Raw genomic sequence first — 23,408 nt, 5'->3', positions numbered from 1 at the left:
ATTTAAGACATACGAAAGTATATCATCAGCATATAGTAATAACCCGTCAACACCTTTTCCTCCTGATACCAAAAAGGTTCAACCTTTCTTAGTGTTGGGAGGGATGGGAGGAGGGCAAGAATGTATTACAGTTAAGAGACAATATGTCTAAAGGCGGTATTGCAACTAAAGATTTCTTGCACCAGCAAATTATTAACTAGAAAGTCGACAATGTACAAGAGAACTGTTAAATGGTTAAGAGGACACCTCGGAACGTGAACAGGTTGATTTCATCTTTGTATTTTAAATGTTTAAACAATGCAAATGTAATACTTGGAAACTTCCCCAGAGCTCAGAAAAGCTAGACTTAACTGTGTGCACTGAAAAGTTTATGGGAAGGGATGGTTTGCAAAAACAAACCAGAGAAACCGAGAAATATTGGTGTTTTTTGGAATTAATGACTAGCATCCTGGAGGCCTGTTTCCATTTATCATGATACACTCAATTAAAATGATTCTGTGCCTTCTTGTCTCTTCAGATACAATTACAGCATCTTTTGTTTCAGCCCAGGTTCTCGAAATTACACACCTCCAATGCAAACGTTCAGCTAAATGTAATGATGTAGAGGTCAGGGTGGTGGTTAGCGATCCAACACTGGAGGCAGGCTTCTCATACAGTCAACACTGGCTCTCTTATCCAACCATGATGAATATTTCTTCCCAGGCTTGAATATGAATACTACATTTTACACTTCGGTGCTAGTCCACCGGCCTCGGCTACTTTTGTTGACCCTGAGACTCATGAGGAATTTCTCTCTCCCCTCCTCTTTCTTCTTTGCCCCGCCAGGCCATCAAGAGGCCTTTAGCCACGTCGCACACACACACACACACACACACACACACACACACACACACACACACACACACACACACACACACACACACACACACACACACACACACACACACACACACACACACACACACACACACTGGCATAGTTGTTATGTTTGAAAGACGCTCTGGTCTGAAAGAGCCATTCTTGCTTTTTAATTACATGCAGCACCCGGTCATTATTGGCAGCGATATTAGATCGTTTATTTAACAACGTTCCTGCTGGATCCTTTCAGACACATGTTTACCTTCAGCAGGGCCAGTCTGAGACAAACCTCTGTGCTTAAGGCCAGGTGGCCTTCACTCCTTCTCGACACACTCCCTGTTATCTGACACACTCCTGCAGAGGATAACCTTAAACAGTGGGAGGGGGAGAGCCAGAGAGCGTGAAGCAGGCTGATAATCACATGACTGAGGTGCAGAAGTGACCAACCTCTTTGTGTAACTCCATGATCGCTACAGAAAAACCTGACAAAAGGATGTCATGCAATCCAGCATCTGAATCATGGAGGCGTGTGGTGCAGTGGTTAGTGCGTTGGTGTTCGGATCAGGGGATCACAGGTTCAAACCCCACTGCATGTCGTTGTGTCCCTGGGCAAGACACTTCACCCCAAATTGCTCCTGTGGGGATTGCCCACAGTATTGAGCATGTAAGTCGCTTTGGATAAAAGCGTCTAACAAGTGACATGTAATGTAATAATGTAATGTAATGAATCGGCTTAGTATGGGCTCATTTGGAAATGTCTTATCAACAAGCTACATGTTTTATCTTCAAATGTCCCTTTCAAATATCGGGGATAATAGTCTACGCTAGCTGGTGCAGCAGCACTGATTAAGGACCGGTGCATGTTGATGCTTTGATCAAGGGGAACCAGAGATGACAGGAGGGATTGATAAGTAGGTGAAAGGACAGAGATCCGGTACTTTGGAAGAATAAAGGGATGTCTATGAAGCGAGAGAGAGAGAGGGAGTGGTGGGTGTGTAGGTGAGGCATGTGGTGTCCAGATGCTGCTCATAAAGACTGAAAAAGGGAGAGGGAGCCCAAACTCAGATCTGCAGGCAGCAGAATAATGAGGCTGCAATTTACTGTAGACTTCAAAACAGGAATGAGGAGAGAAAGAGAGGTGTGGAGGCACTTTTTATTAGTGTGTCTTTGTGCAGAGATGCATACCGTAGTCCTAATTTCTTCATTTTAATAGTATCACAGACATGCAGGAATATTAAGTTGGATAAAATATTCAGAATGCTACAGTTTCAGAGACATCAGTATCGCAAAGCTGGAAGGATTTGGCAGGGACTGCGAAGACTCTTTTGCTCAGAGGTCACAGAACACTCCAGCTGCAGCGAGATATCTTGCCTGAAGGTAGAGGAAGTTGAGAACCCTCCCTGAATGAGAACAAACGTGTCTGAAATGAAATGAGATTGAGGGGAGGATCCCTTATAGAAATGAAAGGCTCAAACCTGAAGCAGTGGGAGGAATACTAACGTGATGCATCATTCTCAGCAGATGCAACGTTGATCATACTGCAGAAGTTGTGATGTTGAACATATATTTAGAATTGCTTTAATCCAAACACAACACAGATAGGGTCATGTTTTATTGGAAAATCTGCGTATTTCTTGAAGTAATTGTTCCCACATTTATTTTTTAGCCATAAAAGTTATAAAAGTATTATATTCTTTTGTGGACAGTCTTCCACCTTTACCCACTGCTTCACAGAAAACAGGAAGAATACGTCCTGCCAACAAGAGCCTGAAAATATTTGAAAAAAACACTCCTTTCAGATTTAAAATCGTACTGATTTTATGAGTAAAGGAGAAAGCATCATTAGCTTTTTAATGTGATATGTGGAAAATAATATTTGCCTGATCTTTTCAAAGTTTGGAAAGGTTTTTAATGAGCTCTTTGTTTATTGGTGATAACATTTTATAGCAATTCTGCACATTTTCAGTTCATGTTTAGCAGAACAGAAAAAGAGACTGCACACACACATCCACTTTCTTTATTTCCAATTCCCCTCTATCCCATTCATATACATGCTCGAGTCTTATATATTATGTATGTTCCCACATGCTGTGTCAGGTATTGTTTACTTTAAATCCCAGAAGTTCCCTTAAGTTAAATCGCTCCCTGGAGCTAGGTCTGTCATTGGGACACTGCATGTAGCAACACATTTATTTCCCTCAGCGATGTGCAGTTTAGTGGTTGAAAAAGTGTGTAAATGTGTGTGCACATGTACTCATTACCAATGAGTCAGCTGTTCCAGTGTGTTTCTATCCCACAATAAACAAAAAACAGCCAGTCTTTAGGCGGGAACCTCCTCCTGTATTACTCACATGGGCAGTTATGCACTAAAACACACATGCACATGCTTGTATTCACACATTTTTTAGTTTTTACTCGCATACCCACAACCTTTTACACACACGGAAACAGATACATTTAAAATGGGAAACTACCATCTGTGCAACAGATAAATTACCGGTCACCGCTGTAAAAACAACATTCCAAGGACATAAAAAAATGAACATCGCTATGTTGTGTCACATGTCTGCAAGTATGGGCATGCACAACCACACACACACACACACACACACACACACACACACTATTACAATTATTGAGTGCTGTGTCTCCTTCTGGCTCAGGTCCCTCTCCAGCTGCTAGTTATGTGTGAGGAGATATCAGTCCGTCTGAAGATAATTGAAATTCCAAACCTAAGGGTACCCTGCCTCATTTTGACTAATCCATGTGTGCAGAGCAAGACTGTGCATGTTTGCGTTTGTGTGTATTAACATAAGCATATGTGTGCATAATAACAGGTGTTTCTGTATTGCTATTTGTGCTAAATGTGCGTAAATCAAGACTGTGTGTGTGTGTGTGGTGTGTGTGTGTGTGTGTGTGTGTGTGTGTGTGTGTGTGTGTGTGTGTGTGTGTGTGTGTGTGTGTGTGTGTGTGTGTGTGTGTGTGTGGGTGTGTGTGTGTGTGTGTGTGTGTGTGTGTGTGTGTGTGTGTGTGTGTGTGTGTGTGTGTGTGTGTGTGTGTGTGTGTGTGTGTGTGTGTGTGTGTGTGTGTGTGTGTGTGTGTGTGTGTGTGTGTGTGTGTGTGTGTGTGTGTGTGTGTGTGTGTGTGTGTGTGTGTGTGTGTGTGTGTGTGTGTGGCCATGCTAACTCAAATTGGGCGTAATTTTGGAGTGAGTCCAGCGAGGAATATTACAGCAAGCAGTGGAAAACTCCATCTCTGTGTGTGCGCACATTCAAGTAAAGTTTATCTCTCACTTTCTGTTGACCTTTCCTCTTTAAAGGGCAATTTAAATGCAAAGACAGGTATATTTATTTTTCTAAAACTCATGTTGAGTTGGTAGGTGCACAGCGATACAGTTACAGTTTTAAATGATCTTGCACACATTAATATAAAGACAAACACACACACACACTCTTAACCACACATACAGTAGTCGCAGTGTGTTCTCTGAGTCAGCCCTGGGAGCTGAAGTGGAAATCTCTCTGAAGAAACAGCAACAGAGTGCAAACCACAGGAGTGACAAATAAGAAGCTGCAACAGTGCTAACTTTTACACTGACATCATTTGCTTACTGGTATGAGTGTGCGAGTCTGTGCATGTGTTGTCTGTGCAATATGTCTGTGTCAAGTTGCTTGGATTTAGGGAAATGTACGGTACCTTCAGTTATTATTGAGCCCGTCTCCACAGCTCTGTCTGGCATACCTGTCTTGAGTACATTTTTACCCACAGCAGCATCTGTCTGCACTCCTCAGACTGTCTGTGCTCCGAGGGGCAGTGCAGTTGATAAGGCAGAAAGGAAGCTTGGTAGGCTGCTTTTTGTGACATCAGAGAGTAATTGGACGAATGTGGAAGGACAGACATGCTATCTGAATGTCATGTCGCCGAGTGTCACCACCTCTTCCCTCAACCTAATGACAGTCTGCAGCGTTCAGCTTCACATGCTCTCATTTCTTTAGTGTCTTATCCCTGAAAACAGCCCTGACATGCAAAGATGTTTGTTTCTTCGCACGGTCAGCTGTTAACATCTCATGTGTTTAGCAGATGCGTATAACAGGCAGCATTGTAGTTTGAAGAGTTCACTTCATTTCATTAATGTCCTGCCTTTTCTGCTTTGGTGTTCCAGGGCAGCAACAGACCATAATGTGGACAACACTACTTCAATGTTGAAAGAATGGCTGAAAAGAGCCCAGGGTGTCTATCACTACGTGGAGTGGCGACCGATGGACGAGCCAAAGTGAGTCACAGCTTCCAACTTTAATTACCAAATGTTCACAGCACTTCAAACATGTCCTGGATTTGATCTCATATAATTAGTAACATTTTGACAACCGCCTTTTATCTTCATCAGATCATACACAGATGAGTGGGGTCCGAAGCATTGGCCTCCGTCACGGTTCAACCATGTGATGAAGCTGAGGCAGGCGGCGCTGAAGGCTGCCAGGGAACGATGGGCTGACTACATACTCGTAAGTCTTAGATGCTGTTTTTATTTATTACATTTGTTAGACGCTTTTATCCAAAGCGACTTACATACATTCAGTACTGTGGACAATCCCCACAGGAGCAATTTGGGGTGAAGTGTCTTGCCCAGGGACACAATGACATGCTGACTGCAGTGGGACTCGAACTTGCTACCCCCTGATTCGAAGTCCATCACACTACCCACTGAGCCACAGCCTCCCTATTTATAAAATAGTCAACAATGCGATTTACATCCTGGGTATATAATTAGATTAAATATAATGAATTAACAGCCTATATTGCAACAAACACAAACCTTTTCAAATATACAAACCGAATAGATGTTCTGAAAAGGGGGTTTGTTTGCGGGGGCGGGGGTTTGAATTTGGTTTTGTCCTATGATGTAATACCCCACTCGTGAGGGTCTAAAGATTTGTATATTTAATAACAACAGCGATTTCTAACAAATGTAATTAGAGTAACAGTGAAAAGTGTCCTGTTATAGTGGTCACATACACTTTACACCTGCATTGTTTTGGTTGAACATTACTAATCAGCTCATATGCAAACAGCTGATGAAGGAGTCAGTGATTGTGTAGCATGATTGAAACAACACAGTTTTTTCAGATGTGTTGGATATGACTTGTACACTCGTACCCTCTCCCCTCTCCAGTTTGTAGACAGTGACAACCTGTTGACAAACCCCCATGTGCTGAACCTGATGATGGCTGAAAACCTGACGCTGGCTGCCCCCATGTTAGAGTCTCGCTCGCTCTACTCCAACTTCTGGTGCGGCATCACCCCACAGGTACAGTTTACATGTATATAGACTTTTTGCACTACTTTTTTTTGTTGTATTTTTGTATTTTATTACACATTGTTGGAGGTCAGGTCAGAAGAATTTCATTGCCATTTCTACACTGCAGCTCTGTGCATATGACAATAAAACCTTTGAATTTGAATCTTTTGAACACTACTGCAGCTGTTGAGTGGTGGAGTGTAACGAAGCACATTTACTCAACTTCTGTAGTTAGGTAATACTTTGAGGTACTTTAACTGATTTTTTTCCATTTTATGCTACTTTATACTTCTATTCCACTAAATTTCGGCTGCCAATATTTAACTTTTTAATCCACTACATTTATCTGACAGCTTTAGTTACTTTACAGGTTCATAATATTGGTTGATGCAAAAACTAAAATCAACAATTTAATAACTATAATGAGTTATTATGGTTGACGATATCCTACAGCAGTATATATATATAGTCATTTAAATTAGCTCCACCTTTGCCAGCTGACATAAATACATGAATTCATCAATGATCAAAAGAAGCATATCAATCTATTTTAAAACTATTGTAAAATTAAATTATAAAAATAAATGTTTACAATAAATACAAATATTCAAACAATTAACTACAGAAAATATGACAAATAAAATAAAATGTCTCCTCTCAGGGATACTACAAGCGGACCCCGGACTACCAGCCTATCAGGGAGTGGAAGCGTCTCGGCTGCTACTCTGTTCCCATGGTGCACAGCACCTTCCTAATAGACCTGCGTCGTGAGTCCAGCAAGGATCTGACTTTCTACCCCCCCCACGCCGACTACAGCTGGGCGTTTGATGACATCATGGTGTTTGCTTTCTCTGCTCGTCAAGCAGGTCCGTTTGAAAACTCACAACAAACTTCTAAATACCACATGACAGCTTGACTTTGATGAACTGAAGGCTGTCATTGACTTAATGAATTCATTAATTAGAGGTGTATTCCAACCTTTCATTTGCATGGGTGTACTGCTCAGGACTTTTTTTTAATTTGGTGTAATGCTCATGTGCAGACTATGCAGATGAGTTAAAGCGGAGGAAAATGAAACCATGTGTTTATCTGTAAGTGTGCAACAATGCAAATGTTTGTAGATGTCTATGTTTGACATGAGTAATCATCCGTAGGGAGCAAACACAACCATAAATCTTTCAACAGGGTGTGACTTTCCCCTGCAAACTAAAAAAGTAAAGCCATTAAAGGATCCACACAAACAGAAACAGATTTACACAAACAAAGACCCTCAAAGAAACTGAGGCAGAGTTTCTTACTTCTCTCCAATGACATTCAATACATAAAAGTACACGTAAATATGCAGCATTAAAGTGGGAATATTTTACTTTTGAATGCGGACTGTCTACAAATGACTGGTAAGCATTACAAATCATCTCTCAAGTCAACACATTACAGCCTTTCTTTGTCTTCAACCAATAGCGTATAGCTTATATTGGTTAATTTCAGTACTCTAATTGAAGCATTCACTGTGTTTAACAAGTCACTTTAATATCATACTTACTTTGCCGAAAACATTTACACATGTAAAAAATAATGAACATTTCAATTCCAATTAGTCATTTTCATTCAAATAAAACAATTAAGCTATGAAACAGAACCCAATTTAAAGTTTACAAAAACCTAATGGATATTTCTTACAATGGAATAAATGCAGTATATTCACCTTTTGACACCTCTTACATAATGACAGTTATTGCAACACACTTATAAATGATAACAATGATTTCGTTAATCTCAAATGTCTCGTGTGAAGCCTGCACGGTTATTTTTCATCTCTTCACAAATAACCCAATGCAATGTGCTCTATATACTTCAAAAGGAATATGAGATGCAAATATATTTATGCTTTGAAGTAACATCAAGCATTTGATTAAATGCGGCAGTGTTTATTTTCTTGAAAAGCATGTAGGCTTTAGTGTGACACTAGCGCATAGGGGACAAGGTATTACGACTGGGGGTGGTCTCATTTGCATGTTTATTTGAATGTTTGGGTCAAAGGGTTTTATTTACAGGACAATGTATACATGTGTGTGTTTTGCAGGCGTGCAGATGTATGTGTGTAACAGAGAACACTACGGTCTGCTGCCCGTCCCTCTCAAAGCACAGCAGAGTGTGGAGGATGAGAGCGAGAGTTTCATACACACCATCACGGAGGCTTTGAGCAAGTACAAACACACTCGCACACCGACACCAACACACACACACTCTTTCCAGCTGTTGTGACCTAACCATCTGTCACTCCACGATGACTTCCCCTCTCAGGTTTGTTTCTTCTTCTTCTTGACCTCTGCGACCCTTCCTGATTACATCCTGTCAACTTTCTCTGCTTTAATCCTCGTCCTTCATATTATCTCTCTCTCTCTCTCTCTCTCTCTCTCTCTCTCTCTCTCTCTCTCTCTCTCTCTCTCTCTCTCTCTCTCTCTCTCTCTCTCTCTCTCTCTCTCTCTCTCTCTGTTTATTCAACTCCCATCCCCAGCCCTCACTTTCCCACTCTTTTGGCTCCCCTCTCCTCTCAGATTTTTAGATTAAATAAACCACCCTAATCCAGAGGAAATGTACTTATTTTCTAATCCTGTTTTTGCTGTTTTAACCTTTTGCTTCTCTCCTCTCTCTGTGAACAGTTGACCACGACATTGAGCCCTCTGAGCACCTGCACTCTCAGCCGTCGCCACAGATCACCATGGGCTTTGATAAAGTGAGTTAAAAGCAGTGTTGTGCTATTGTCTATTTGTCCTTAAATCACAGACAAACAAATAAAACACAACACTCTAAATACAACTACTGCAGAGGCACCAGATAGCGAATATTACACTGGATGTAGTCCATTGTCCAGGCATTAATTGTTTTTGTTTGTCCATTTGCACAGCCATACAAACATACACCCACATACAAAGAACAATGGTTTTAAGTGGTTAAATAAAGGCATAAACAACTACTACAATCAACTTCAATTCTAACTTTGAATGATGATCAATTTATTTAATATGACAAGTCAATGAATAGCTCCAGCAAGTGTGTTGGCTCTGCCTGGAGGAACATCTGTTTTTCTGTATATTTTTCTGTTAATCAGCAACTCCCACTTCCTGTTTTGGAAGCTGTTTTTCTCCTTTCTTGTGTTTCCAAGTGTTGTTTTTCTTCTTTTGCCCTTGCTTTAACCTCAAACTCATGATCATGTCTCCATTTTCCCTGATACATGTTTAGATTATCCTGGTTAACCTGAAGCGCCGGCTGGACAGAAGAACCAGGATGTTGAAAACAATGTCTTCGCTGGGTTTACACACCGTGCTGGAAGAAGCCGTGGACGGCAAGTAGGTCACAAACACACAGCCCTGCACGCACGCGATGAACTGACCTGAAGTCTGATTGAATCCAGAAAAAAAATCATCCTTACAATCTCTGTGATTTAGTCTTTTAAGGTTTAGTCTGCAGAACAAAAGTAAGATCATGTACTCCCTGAACATCAGTTAAGAGATGTCCCACTTTTCTGTGATGCGTCTGTCGTTACTTCCTCTGACATCCATACCCAAACATCCTCTCTAAACACAGCTTTGGTGTTTGTAGCAATAGGCTTGACTTACTTTCCCTCCTTGGCGCTTTACTTTAATCCACCGCTGAGAATGTCCTAATCCTTTTTCCAGCCTTTGTTTGTCTGACAAAATGTAACGCTTGTTGCAGCTTGCTGTGTTTGACTTTGTTGTGTTTTGGCTGTGACACTGTTTTGGATGATGACAGACCTAGCTACATAATAACAAGTGAAGAAATACTTCACTTTTTTCAACTACTACTACTCATTCATTTCCCTTCTCTGTGTCTATAAGGGCTCTCAATTCATCCCAGCTTCAGGCGCTAGGAATAGAGATGATGCCGGGCTACAAAGACCCTTACTCTGGTCGAGTCCTGACCAGAGGGGAGATCGGGTGCTTCCTCAGCCATTACTCTATATGGAAGCAGGTAAATACCCTAATATAGAAGGGCTGTGTAGTTCAATAAAGAGACTGTCAGCACAATCATCACAAAAGTACTGTAAAACAACGGACAATCTGCACAGCTGGCAGAACGTCAGCTGTTTAAATTGTATTTTTACTTGAGCATGTGTGTTTCTGTCCATCAGGTGGTGGAGAAGGGCATCCCAAAAGTTCTTGTTTTAGAGGACGATGTGAGGTTTGAACCTAGATTTAAACGACGAATCCAGTCCATCATGGATGACGTAGACAAAACCCAGCTGGACTGGGACCTCATGTAAGAGCACGCACGCACGCACGCGCACACGCACGCACGCACGCACGCACGCACGCACGCACGCACGCACGCACACACACACACACACTTTGTTTCCTTCAAATGTTACACTAGAAAAAGGTATGAAATTCTAACTAATCTATATCTACATTAAACTTTCCCTGTTGCTAACTATAATTGTTTTCAGATTTAAAGTTTTTCTTAAATGTAACGATTGTACATAAATCTAGATTTGAAAGTTCTTATTTAAAGGGGACCTATTATGCAAAATCCACTTTTTCATGTCTTTTCTACATCAACATGCGTCCCCTCTGTGTAAAGAGATTCTGAAAGTTTCAGGAAAAGAGATTCGCTCACTTTTTGTCCTGATCCATTTATATAAAAACCTGTCTGAAAATGAGCTGATCAGATTTTGGCCACTTTATGATGTCATAACGATTTGGAGTGGATCCTTATTTTCATCTAAAGTAACAGACACAGAATCAGCACTTTTGAAACAGGGTTGAAACAGAGAGGATTATGGGATGCTGCAATGATCTGTTTGGTATTTCGAGCCACTTCAGAGACATGTTTTGTATCTGAGACCTGGAATATATTGATGAAAAACAGTATAATAGGGGACCTTTTAATTTTGTGGACATATAGTCTCAGGATTTTATATTATTTCTGATATTCAGACTATGAGAACATTCTTTTTTTTGAGAAACAAGCTATAAGGATATGTATTGGAAAATCCCATACCTTTTGCAAGACACTACAGGTGAACAGGATAACACAATGAACTAATAGACACTTTCACTGCTGATTACTTACAAACCCTAACCCTAATGAACATTGATCAGTGCATGTAGTGTCTCGCCTTAAATCTAAAAGTTTGCATCCATTAGCATGAAGCCTCATCAACACACTCTTTCTCTCCATCCTCTCCAGCTACGTGGGCCGTAAGCGTATGCAGGTGCAGCAGCCGGAGCAGTCTGTGGACGGCGTGAACAACCTGGTGAAGGCCGACTACTCCTATTGGACGCTCGGCTACGCGCTCTCACTGCAAGGAGCCAAGAAGTTACTGGATGCTAAACCCTTGTCGAAGATGCTGCCTGTCGACGAGTACCTCCCTGTCATGTTCAACAAACACCCCAAGTCAGTCTTTACTTCACTTTGATTTGAAATGACAGTGCTGCATACATGCACAACACAACATGAAGAACATGCTAATAATACACAAAGACATTTGAGGCGTGTACTGCATAAAAACCACAGAGGCTACTAAAAGAAGTATTGCTGTATAATGACAAACAGACAAATACCTTTTTAGAGGGTCTGAACAGACAGGCAAATATTTACTGTGAACCACAAATATATGATTACAGGTGCACTCCTGAATAAGAATAGCTCAAGCAGTCTACATTAAGAATACACATGAAGATGCTGAAGTGAAAGCTGTATTTAAAGAACACAGTGCATTGATCCATTGCATGCTCAAAAACAGACTCGAGGGCAAAAGCCGTGCTCATAAAAACTGCAGGACTTACTATAGAGTAATTATGTCAACATAGACACAAACAGTTTCTTGGAGACATTTTAGACAGTTGGATAGTGTGTAGTTTTCTAGTTTGTTCTCGTGTGGTAGACCACAACCTCCGTCCAGTTCAACTCCAATTTATGCTCCCTATATGTCTCCACTTTCTTCCTTCCTTCCTTCCCCCCGATTATGTTCCTCTTTCTCCCTTTTTTCTTTCACCCCCTTTTTCCTGTGCTGCCTCACACACAGGGCTTGGATTGTTCTTGGGGTTCAGTGGGTACAGGACCCTGCGCAGGACACACAATGCCGGCTTTTCTCTTTCTTTTCTCTTTGGGGATTCCTCACATGCCCTGCTCCATCTCCACCTCAACATCATTCCATGTTTCATCCTTTAAATCAGCAATCTGTCTCGCCTGTCGCCTCTGTCATTCTTCATTTCTTATTCTCTTTTACTTCTTTAACATCCCCCCTTAGACCCCGTTTACACGAGAACAAAACGGGTTGTATCGGCATAGTTTCTCTTGCGTATAGCCCTTTCATTTACACGAGGCCGTAACGAAACGATAGAAATGGACCCCACAAACGATAACGGGTCCCAAGGTGGATAGATCTGCAAACGAAACGCTCTGGGGGGTCAAACGGCTCCGTGTAATCGCCTCTATACGATCATTTCCCGATAGACGAAGCCATAGCCCCGCCTCTCCCCACCTCTGCTGCTCACTGCTGTAGCATGGTCAGTAGCTACTGTCAGTAGCTACTGCTAGTGCTACTGCTGCTGACCATGCTACAGATGTTAGTGCAAAATCTACAGCTCATCTACCACAACCATCAGCAACAAGTGGACATGGAGAATTACATGAACTACTACATGTTGCTAAATCCACCGCGGGGCATAAACAGAAGGGCAACCATGGCAACCATGCTCCGGGGTCTTCTTCGCTGCTTTTGGTGTATTTTGTAGCGGCAGCAGCGCCACTTACAGGCCTGGCATATGTACTACAGCGTTTCCAGCGGGTCGAGCGGTCTCGTGTGAACAGACACGTTAAATGAAACGAATGCGTGTGAACGGAAGACTTTTTTGAAAACGCATACTGTGCATAAACGCAAACGTTCCCGTGTAAAGGCAGCCTTAATTAACAGACCTCTACTTTTTTGCACACCTTCCCCTTTCCTGTGTCACCCATTTCTCCTCCGCCTTCCTACTCTCCCTTTGAGGAATGTGGGCCAGCACGGCTCTTCCTGCTGGTTGGAGAAGGGGACAGGATTCCCATTGATAGAGGCCTGGCAGTGGGGGTGGGGTAGAGATGGACACTGTGTGTGTGTGTGTGTGTGCGTGTTACTATATAAATACATGGAGATGTGTGTCTAGTGTGCAGTGTATAGATTACTAGCTAAACACAGTGTGTGTGTGTATTCAACAGTGAGAGAAGGTGAGTTTGTTCCAAAGTGAAAGAAATGGGGAAACGGACAGAAAGGTGGCTGGGGAAAATATGTAAAATGTGTTGTGTGTTACATTAATCAACAGCAGGGGATTATGTGCCCTGTTAAAATGGTGGTAATTATGTCAAATGTGTTGTTTTAAGGGGGTTGCAGGCTGGGTGGAGAGATTCAGTAAAGCGCCCCTCTCCCTTTTTTGTTACTTAACTAAATCAATCAATCAATCAACAACTTTATTAATCCCGCAAGGGGCAATTGGTTATGAGCAGCAGCTTATGTCATGTACACAGGCAGGAACATACAGGAAGAAAACACACAGATACACCCGGGAGCACAGATGTGGATCATTCCAATTTACACTATAAATAGTTCATAGCATCACAATAATAAATAAATAAATAAATAATCAAGTTAAAAGCCTATCAAGAATTTCAAAGTTTGAGTGCAGAAGGGATGAATGATTTTGAAAAGCGATTAGTCCTTTGATCAGGTAGAGCAAATGGCACATAAACAGAAGCAAGACAAAAATATGACCCATTGAAAACACCTGGTTGTGTGTAAAAAGTGTGTGTGAGCGTGTGTTTACTTGTGGTCTAATGAAGGTGTAGGGTTTCACTGTCCTCATGGAGTGCTGACAGGCCAAGCATGCGAAATGACAGGGGGAGTTGACCTCTGTGGTGAGTAACGTCTGTCTGCAAGACCCTGAAACACCCAAACAATCCTCATTCCTCCCATTCCTGCTGCAGGCTCCCAAAGACTTATAGGGTGATATTAGGATGACATGAAGCTGCATTTTATGATCTTTTGTAATATGTAATGTGTACTTTGACTAAGCAGATAGTGAGTGAAATTCTGCTCACTGTTTTATTGTTCCCGTCTGCTGGGGGATCTGACAGAAAGGATAGAGAAGGGGGTGTGAGATCTGGAGTATAGGTGGCAGCTCTCGGTGATGGGATGGAGATGAGAGAGAAAATGGAAGAAGGGTGAAGAGGATTATTGGGCACAAAAGAGATCTATTTGAATTGAAATATCCTTCGGTTGGGTTAACTTAAATCCCGATGTTGCATAAAAGTTCAAATCCGATCTTAAAACAGAAGTTAAATATGTGAAATGTGACACCCTAATGAGGTTTCTGAAGCTTGAGAATAGTGCAACAGACAGATAGTATTTAAATAGAATGTTTACGAACATGTCCAATTGGAAAGAGTTGAGATGTATTATACCATAACAATAACACATTTCAAAACAACTAACACTAACCAAAGACCCTAAAAACAAACCAACCTTACCATATCTACTAAATAATTCCAAAATATTGTGTACTTTGCTAAGCAGATACTTGCTTACTACTTCCTGAGTTTTACTTGCTTAATTGTATCACTTGCACTACTTTTATTGCACTTTTTACTTCTTTTTGTCTTAAGTATATTGTGTGTTCCACTGTTGGCTGATCCCTGGAGTTGTGATTGTCCCTGCCAACTACTCGCTACTAGTAGCTTTTTTGCATATGACAATAAAACCTTTGAATCTTTGATAATGATATATTCTCCATGAACTTGCTTCCAGTGTCCATAACATCTCTATTATTTCCCTCCTCATCAGCACTGCGTTCATGACTCACTTCGAGCCTCGGGACCTGAAGGCCTTCTCCGTGGAGCCGCTGCTCATCTACCCCACGCACTACACCGGAGAGCCGGGCTACTTCAGCGACACGGAGACCTCCACCATCTGGGACGACGAGGCAGTGGAAACAGACTGGGACCGGCAGCACGCCCTCAAGACGGCCCAGCAGGGCAGCATCGAGGCCATGGCTCAGAACAGCGTCAGCGGAGACATGCCCCCCCCCCGCAGCCCGAGCATCCCGAGACGAACTCTGATACACAGACTCGGAGAGAAAGACTCGTGTTTACTACGCCGTGTACACACAGTGAATTTCACTTGTCACACACACTTGAAAAGACACTTGAACTGCAAGCTGACATACTGTACATTCATTCAAACACACACACAGACTGGTGGATAAAGCAGAGTGAAGATGTCAATCTGCTCTGCGGCCTGATGAAGGGACACTGAGGAGAAGAAGAAGAGGAGATTCTGGGACGAGGGCCAGCAGGCCTCCGACAAAAAGCTTTATTTATTCTCCATGTGCCTCTTCTGGGCATGTGGAGACATTTATGACCCGGGAAAACTTAAGCAACACATGGAAGACGGCTAACGTTATATATGCAGGATGTGAACGACAGAAAAGAACTCTCCCAAATCAATTGTAATGTTTTTTTAACAAAGATTATTGTTATTTAAAAAGAACAAATGTGGTTTTTTTTATGGGCAGCTGAAGAATAAAGGAATCTTAAAGCTGTCTGAAAAAAGTGTGTGTGCAACTGTGGGTCTGTGTGTGTGTGTTGTAAATGTGTGTGTGTGTGTGTGTGTGTGTGTTTAAGTGAGTTGCACGTGGACATATGCATGTTTTATCCAAATGAGAACAGTGTGTGGATGAGGGAAGCTGACATACTGGACCCAAGAGTGTCACTGCCCCAGATGATGTCACTCACACACTCTCTCTCTCTCTCTCTCTCTCTCTCTCTGAGCTCTAGCTCGGGAGGGGGGGAAGTCTCGTCTCGTCTCTCTCTCCGCCTCTCAGCGCTCCTCTCGCTCTCATCTCTCTCTCTCTCTCTCTCTCTCTCTCTCTCTCTCTCTCTCTCTCTCTCTCTCTCTCTCTCTCTCTAATGGATGGTATTAAACTCAGTGTTTCTGTCTGATATTTCCCTTGCACAGCAGGCTGGTCCTGATAGTTAGCATTTAAATCTTCATCCTTACATTACACGTAGCCTGCAGGATGTATGACATGCAATATTGTGCACTTTAGGCCCCCTGCTTTCAGAATGTATGTGTTAAATAATTGTAGATAAAGTGGATTATTGAATTATTCATGTCCTCGACACGGGCTGTTAATATTTTAGTTGTGGTTTCGGGCTGAACTAATAAAACATCTTCTCTGTTACTGTGTTTTTCACCCACTCGGCTGCGTAAAGTGACACAGATGTTATCTTCTTATTGTAATCTAGAGTATCATCCCATATATGGCATTGCAAAGAAGTTTGACACAGACAAAACAGGCAGCTCTCTTTATCTCAGAGAGGAATTTCATTAGATACTTTATATTTTTGTTTGAGTTGAACAGTAAGCATGACCTGCAACTGTTCACACGACCTAATACCTCCCTTCGCCTCGTTTACTTTTACAAAATCTTGTAAAACATGAAAGGCTCTCCAATAAATGTGAGGTTTGAACGGTGATCAGGTTAAGGACTCACAGTATCCTGCTGTTCACTGGCTGAGTGAAAATCTGCTCACTGTTTTATAGTTCCTGTCTGCTGTGGGATCTGACAGAAAGGAGGGGGGGGGGGGGGGGGTCCTAGAGTATGGGTGGTGGTAATATGTGATGGGGTGAGGTAAAGGAGAGAAATGGAAGAAGGGTGAAGAGTATTACTGGGTCCAAGGGAGATCTATTTAAATTGTAATATGCTTTGGTTGGGTTTACTTGAATTCAGATTATTACAGTACAATCAAAAGACAGAAAGGACATAATGTGAAATAGAGCACCCTGTTAACCCATCTGAAGCTTGACAATGGAGTCCCCGTCACTAAGCAGATGATATTTAAAGGATATGTTTACTATCTTATCTAATTGGAAATAGTTCATCCATTATACAGTAACAATTACAACCTAAAACACTCAACATTAACATAAAACCCTAAAAACTCACCAACCTAAACACATATTTGAAAACTATTAATAGATAAAGTTTGGTTGAGATCTGAGAGAAAACATGTTGGATCGGATCAAAAACATTGCAGTACTACTCACCTTGCATCCTGCAACACTGACCTCAAAACACTGTCCTAAAAAGATTAATAAAATAAAAAACGTTGTATTGTAAAAAGAGGTATCATGCTGCCATCTGCTGGTCATGAGTGGACCGACACCCATATTGAACAGCCTCTGAGTCTGCAGGTACATCTGATTATATAATACATGTTAGGGTATATTAAGGGTAATTGGAATATAAATACATGTTTTAAAGGAAAAAGCAAGTGGAAAAACTGTATTTCAATATCTTTTTTGTATTTTACTTACACAAATACTTCTCAGCTCATACACATGCTTCCATAAAAAAACAATATTTGTCAAATAAGGTATTATACTCCCTCTTCCTCCTCCTTTTCTACTCGCATCACAGCATAAAGTTGCATTTATTATAGCAACTTACTTTATTGTAAGTATTTAATTATGTCGTTGTATAGTTCAAGGTGCATTTCATAATGAGCTTTGAACTAAGCACTGCAATAATCTGAAACAGCCATAACATAACTTTGACAAGAAACTTTGAAAATGGTTATACAATATATCTGAAGATATATAGGAACGTATGAGAGATTTTCAACACTTTCTGCAGTACGCTTCAGTGGGCCTGAAGGTTCTCATTTGACCAACCAATCTCAGCAGCTGGCAAAATAAGACTTGGTTCGTTTCATGTAAAATGTGATGAGATCAGAGGCAAATATCTAAGACCTGTGATACTTTGAAACTAAACTAGTTTAAATTGAAATGAAACAGTGATTGTGACAGCAGGAAGGGAGAGTAAAACAGTCCGAGGGGTCTCTGCCACTCCACTTGTTCAAGGCCAAAGGTCCGCTGAGCCCCTGCTTCCTCGCGGTCAGTCGACAGCTTCACACATCAGCAGATGGCCGAGGCAGGCTGGCACACAGGAAGCCAAACTCTGCCTTCAGATTGCTGCGCCTGGAGCAGACCCACCCTGCATGCAGAGAAACCTCAAAGTGCCCTTAATATTAATATTCAGGCACAAAAGTCTCATGATTAATATTCTCAAAAGCCACAAGATGATACAATACCAAAACCGTCTCTCAAGACAAAAGAAAGCATCGACCACAGAACAAAAAGAGATGACACAAAAAAGGCTGCAGCAGTCTCAACTTGTGCGATAATTTGTATGTTGTATTTACTCCACGCAACACTTAACCATTCCTCTTTCATGTAGTGATATTGGGAACCAGTCCCTAACAAACTCATTTAGATCACTATTACCACATGTGATAATCTATCTGGCAAAATCGATTTCGCAATCAAGACATCAGGTGGTTTTAATCGAACCATTTCTGTAATATTTAGAGGCTTGCAGCATACAGAGCGATTCCAAGAATGTGCCTGTGTCTGCGTTCATAATTAGAGTCTAATTCCAGATAAAAATGATATGGATTTAGAGGTGTATCTACTGTATCCCAAACACTTTCTAAATCTTGTTTTTAAAACAAATGGCCACTGTTTCACTTGAAACTCAGGCAAATCAGGCAAATGAATCCAGCGCACCTGCTTTCAATCAACCAACTGAACCACATTTGGAAAAGCAGAGGTGTAACTTATAACAGTAACAGTGGCCGCCTATGTTTAGGTGTTCCAGGTCTTACCTTTTCATGTTATTTGATATACTAAGGGTCATCAATGGAAAAAAGAAGGTAGATGAAAGGGGTCAAGTCCAGCCAGTTTTATTTGTAGAGGTCAAAATCACAAGTCACATTTGCCTCAAAGAGCTTTACACTAAGTACAAAAACGAGGGGTTATGTATGGTAACCCTTGTTATATAAACACAGGCGGAGCCCTCTACTGGACTCTATGGGTACTCCCCTTGATCATATCATGCAAGCATTCATCCACTGAGACTTCTATAGACATAGCCGGCCCCGGGGCGGGCCTACTTGAATGCGCGCGCATCTCACCGCATAAAAGGAGGCCTCGCCTCCTGACTGCCATCCTACACTTCTCTTCAGCACGCAGCATAGGACAGACAGGGCCCCAGAGTAGAGGGCTCCGCCTGTGTTTATATAACAAGGGTTACCATACGTAACCCCTCGTTATATCTCTCACAGGCCCCGATGTATACACGCGCTGTCGTCCCACAACAACACTGTTCCATCTCACTGTCTCTGACCGACTTTCTGGTTAGCAGCCGCTGTGCCTCACTCACCTCTCTCTCGGTCGTAACCGTGGAGAAAGTTGGGGCTGCGGCTGACAGAGCACACTCTGACGCGCTTATCCCACGGAGGTGTGCTCGGAAAATAGCGCTGAGGGCTCCCACCCTCCGCCCATAGGCGGACGGAGAGAGTCCTCAGCCCCGTATGGGCTCACTATGCACCACCTCTCCCGAGTCCCTAAGGAGCACGGGGAGAGCGCAAGTGCCCCATGTCCCACACTCAGACACGCTCACCTCGCGAAGAGCGTGTATGGACTATGACGTGGAGGGCTCCCCCCTCCTGCCCTAAAGCAGGGGGAAAGAGTCCTCCAGCCCCTATGGGCCCAGTGCGCACCAACGTCCCCCTCCTCATCAGTCCTGTGTTGCCCCAGCAAGCACAGACGATGAAAAGGAGCCAACAGGCTCACCGGCCTCGGTGGCAGCGGTGGGGGGAGCGGTGAGCCGACACGCTCCGCCGCCATAGTCATCACCGCCGGGAAGTCCTGCCGCGCAGACCTGTGCCGGACCGGAAGCATCAGACAACGAGGTGTCGTCGTCCCTCTCCCTGACGAGCGGGCCCGTCCGGTCCACTGGCATGGCGAACACGAAGGGCAAGGTTCAAGGTTCAAGGTTCAAGGTTCTTTATTGTCAATCTGACATAGCTACAGAGTAATTATGCAGTTGAAAATCTTATGTCACAGGCTTCTCCAACAATGCAACATAATAACATAACATAATAACAATAAGAGCATGAGCAATACAAAAATAATAATAGTTATAAAAATGAAATAAAGTTATGATGTGGAATAGTGCAGTATGAGTCTATATACAAGTTATTGGAATGATATATATATATTAGGTATTAGATACATACTACTGAGTAGCAGTTGAATGTTTGAAGTTGTTTCAACAGTTCAATTTTTTAACAGTCTCACTGCCCGCGGGAAGAAACTGTCTCCGAATCTTCTTGTTCTTGCCAGGATGCTGCGGTAACGTCTGCCAGACGGCAACAGAAAGAACAGTTTGTGGCTGGGGTGATGGGGGTCTTTGATAATCCGTAGTGATTTCTTCCTGAGCCGCTGGGAGTAAAGGTCCTCCATGGATGGCAGCTCCGTCCTGGTGATGTGCTGTGCAGTTTTCACCACCCTCTGTAAAGCCTTACGATCGAGGTCGGTGCAGCTGCCGTACCAGGCCGTCATGCTGCCAGTGAGGATACTCTCTATCGTGCACCTGTAGAAGTTGCAGAGTATCCTGGAATCCATTTTGAACCTCCTCAGCCTGCGGAGGAAGAAGAGCCGCTGTCGAGCTTTCTTGGTGATGGTGGTGGTGTGAAGAGACCATGTCAGGTCCTCAGTGATGTGGACCCCAAGGAACCTGAAGCTTTTGACTCTCTCCACCGTAGTCCCATTGATGGCGATGGGGGCGTGTCCCTCTCCCTGCTGCTTCCTGTAGTCCACAATCAGCTCCTTTGTTTTGCTGATGTTGAGATGGAGGTTGTTCTCCTGGCAACAAGATGTCAGGTTTTCGACCTCCTCTCTGTGCACTCCCTCATCGTGGTCCTCCATCTCCACCACCTCGAGATCTGGGTCCTCCACCGGCGAGACGTAACAATCCCCGAACTGCCCCAGCAGCTGGCGGCGGCTGAGCCGAGGGATCGGACCCCAGGCACTCGATACACTGGCGGTGGATGTCGGCGCCTGCAATAACGCCCGGGCACGAAGGGCAGGGTCGTTGCTCCAGTAATGGTGAGTCCATTTTTCTTCTTTATCCGTCTCTCTTCACTCAGTTGTTCTCTTGCTTGCTGAAGAGAAAGGGATGGCAGTCAGGAGGCGAGGCCTCCTTTTATGCGGTGAGATGCGCGCGCATTCAGGTAGGCCCGCCCCGGGGCCGGCTACGTCTATTGAAGTCTCAGTGGATGAATGCTTGCATGATATGATCAAGGGGAGTACCCATAGAGTCCAGTAGAGGGCGGAGCCTGTGAGAGATATAACAACTCTCACGATCAGAAACCTGTATTCAAATGAGGAAAACCTGAAAACGTAATGGAGTCACATTTCCATTGCATTTATCTGCCAGCTTTAGGCCATTTATTTCATATTATGATAACATTTGAGCTGCTTTTGTGACCAAGGGTAGTAGAGCATGCATTAGCATTAAGATGCTTTTAAGAACGCTTGTTGAAGGCTTTTATAGTTTAGAAATGCATTATTTTATCAGCTCAATTTGCATGTTGTGTCTGATGATCCTATCTGCAATGGTAATACATGCAAAATGCAGAATTCTTAGTCATCGAAGCGAGAAGAGGTTGACGTGTTTGTGTTACTGGAAATTATTGAAAATCTTGATGATTCTTCATGTAACAAAGACACACGTTGCATAAGTGGGTGAGTCAGTGATGCTGAGCAGGGCTGGTGACTAACTGGTGTAACGCTGCATCGTTTCCACAGAGAAGGATCCAACACATACATAATGCACACATGAACACACACATGAGCATGTGGTTAAATGAAAAAAGAGAAGGATATGGAAAAAGTAAAGATTGTTTTTGAAACATCCACAGTGCCTCTTCCTTCTCCTTTCTGTTTTCCGTCCCTCTCTATCAGTGATGCAGAGAAAGTCTGTTGACTCCTTCTGTTCTCTTCCTCACACTGATAATGAGGAACTGCTCAGTGTCAACAAGAGTGTGTGTGTGTGTGTGTGTGTGTGTGTGTGTGTGTGTGTGTGTGTGTGTGTGTGTGTGTGTGTGTGTGTGTGTGTGTGTGTGTGTGTGTGTGTGTTGAACTGTCACAGCCAAAGGAAAAACAATATAAATCTTTATATGAATTCTATTAATCTGATATGATTTGTGTTTTTTCATGCTAATCCTCTACAATAATACCTGTCAAGGATTAAGCTATAATAAGGAAAAATGACATGTATTTATTATCAATGAATTGTGTGTGTTGTGTTCCTTTGGTCACCAGCAGAGGACAGTGTGGAGTTGTGCAAATGTGAACTAAAAGACAGCTCAATTATAGCATTTGTCAAAAAGCCAAAATTATATAACAATTTCTTACCTTTATAATCTGAGTCATTATGACATAATTAATCATCGGCCTTGTTCTAGTTGTTGTCATGTGTTTTCAGTGGTGAAGAGTAATTAAGCATATACTCCTATACAGCACTTCAGAAAGATTTGAACATCCTCTTACTCATACTTTACCACACTTACCACCAAATGTGTTTCACTACATTAAACTGACAGCTAAAGTAGTTTGTTTATTTTGAGATAACGATAATAGTTAAAAAAAAATTGGACTCTAATATATGATGCATTTTGAAATGTAACAGTAGTTAGTTATAGCTTAAACTCAGCCAGCTTAAAGGGGACCTATCATGCAAAATGCACTTTTGTACGTCTTTTATACATGAATATGTGTCCCCGGTGTTCCAGGGAACTCACCAAGTGTCAGAAAACACAACCCTCTCTATTTTCCTCCATACCCAAATCTCTAAAAAAGGGGCTGCAACGGATCTGATAAAAACTGATCCAGATTTGAACACTGTCCTGACGTCAGGACAGTGGCGCTACAGCTATTGGGCCAACTCCACCAATCAGGAGGAGACAGCCACGGCCATTGCTGTTCGAAAGCACTGGAGACGCTGTAGTACATATGCCAGGCCTGTAGGTGGTGCTGTTCTCACAGAATCAGCCCTTGCAAAAACAGGGGTAAAAAAGTGCAAATTGAGCGAAATGAGGCATGGCTAAAATGCATGATCTGTTTGGTATTTTGAAAAAAAAAAAGTATAAATATGCCTTATATAGGTATGGTCCTACACTCTATTATTATAATATAGCATGATAGGTCCACTTTAAATGGAAAATGCTGTTTAAACAATGCAAAGCAGTATAAATAGGATAAATAAACAAATAATAGACCTAACATAACAAGTCTCTTTGGTATTGCTTCTTTTTACAGTGTTTTTCTGTATTTTTTCATGAACCA

General features: G+C 42.4%; 1 protein-coding gene across 1 annotated transcript in view; it reads left to right on the top strand.

Moving 5' to 3' along the window:
- Positions 1 to 15,478, top strand: part of colgalt2 (collagen beta(1-O)galactosyltransferase 2) — a 29,940-nt gene extending 14,462 nt beyond the window's left edge. Inside the window, 12 exon segments of the mRNA XM_034146669.1 lie at positions 5,021 to 5,131; positions 5,246 to 5,363; positions 6,032 to 6,166; positions 6,819 to 7,023; positions 8,241 to 8,360; positions 8,821 to 8,894; positions 9,401 to 9,507; positions 10,018 to 10,150; positions 10,311 to 10,438; positions 11,369 to 11,575; positions 14,997 to 15,228; positions 15,230 to 15,478. Coding sequence (XP_034002560.1) covers positions 5,021 to 5,131; positions 5,246 to 5,363; positions 6,032 to 6,166; positions 6,819 to 7,023; positions 8,241 to 8,360; positions 8,821 to 8,894; positions 9,401 to 9,507; positions 10,018 to 10,150; positions 10,311 to 10,438; positions 11,369 to 11,575; positions 14,997 to 15,228; positions 15,230 to 15,271 — 1,612 coding nt within the window. The 3' untranslated portion in view covers positions 15,272 to 15,478.
- The last annotated feature ends 7,930 nt before the right edge of the window (positions 15,479 to 23,408 follow it).

Source organism: Trematomus bernacchii, unplaced genomic scaffold, assembly GCF_902827165.1.
Source record: "Trematomus bernacchii unplaced genomic scaffold, fTreBer1.1, whole genome shotgun sequence".
Classification (NCBI taxonomy): Eukaryota; Metazoa; Chordata; class Actinopteri; order Perciformes; family Nototheniidae; genus Trematomus; species Trematomus bernacchii.
This window is presented reverse-complemented; position numbering and strand designations above follow the sequence as displayed.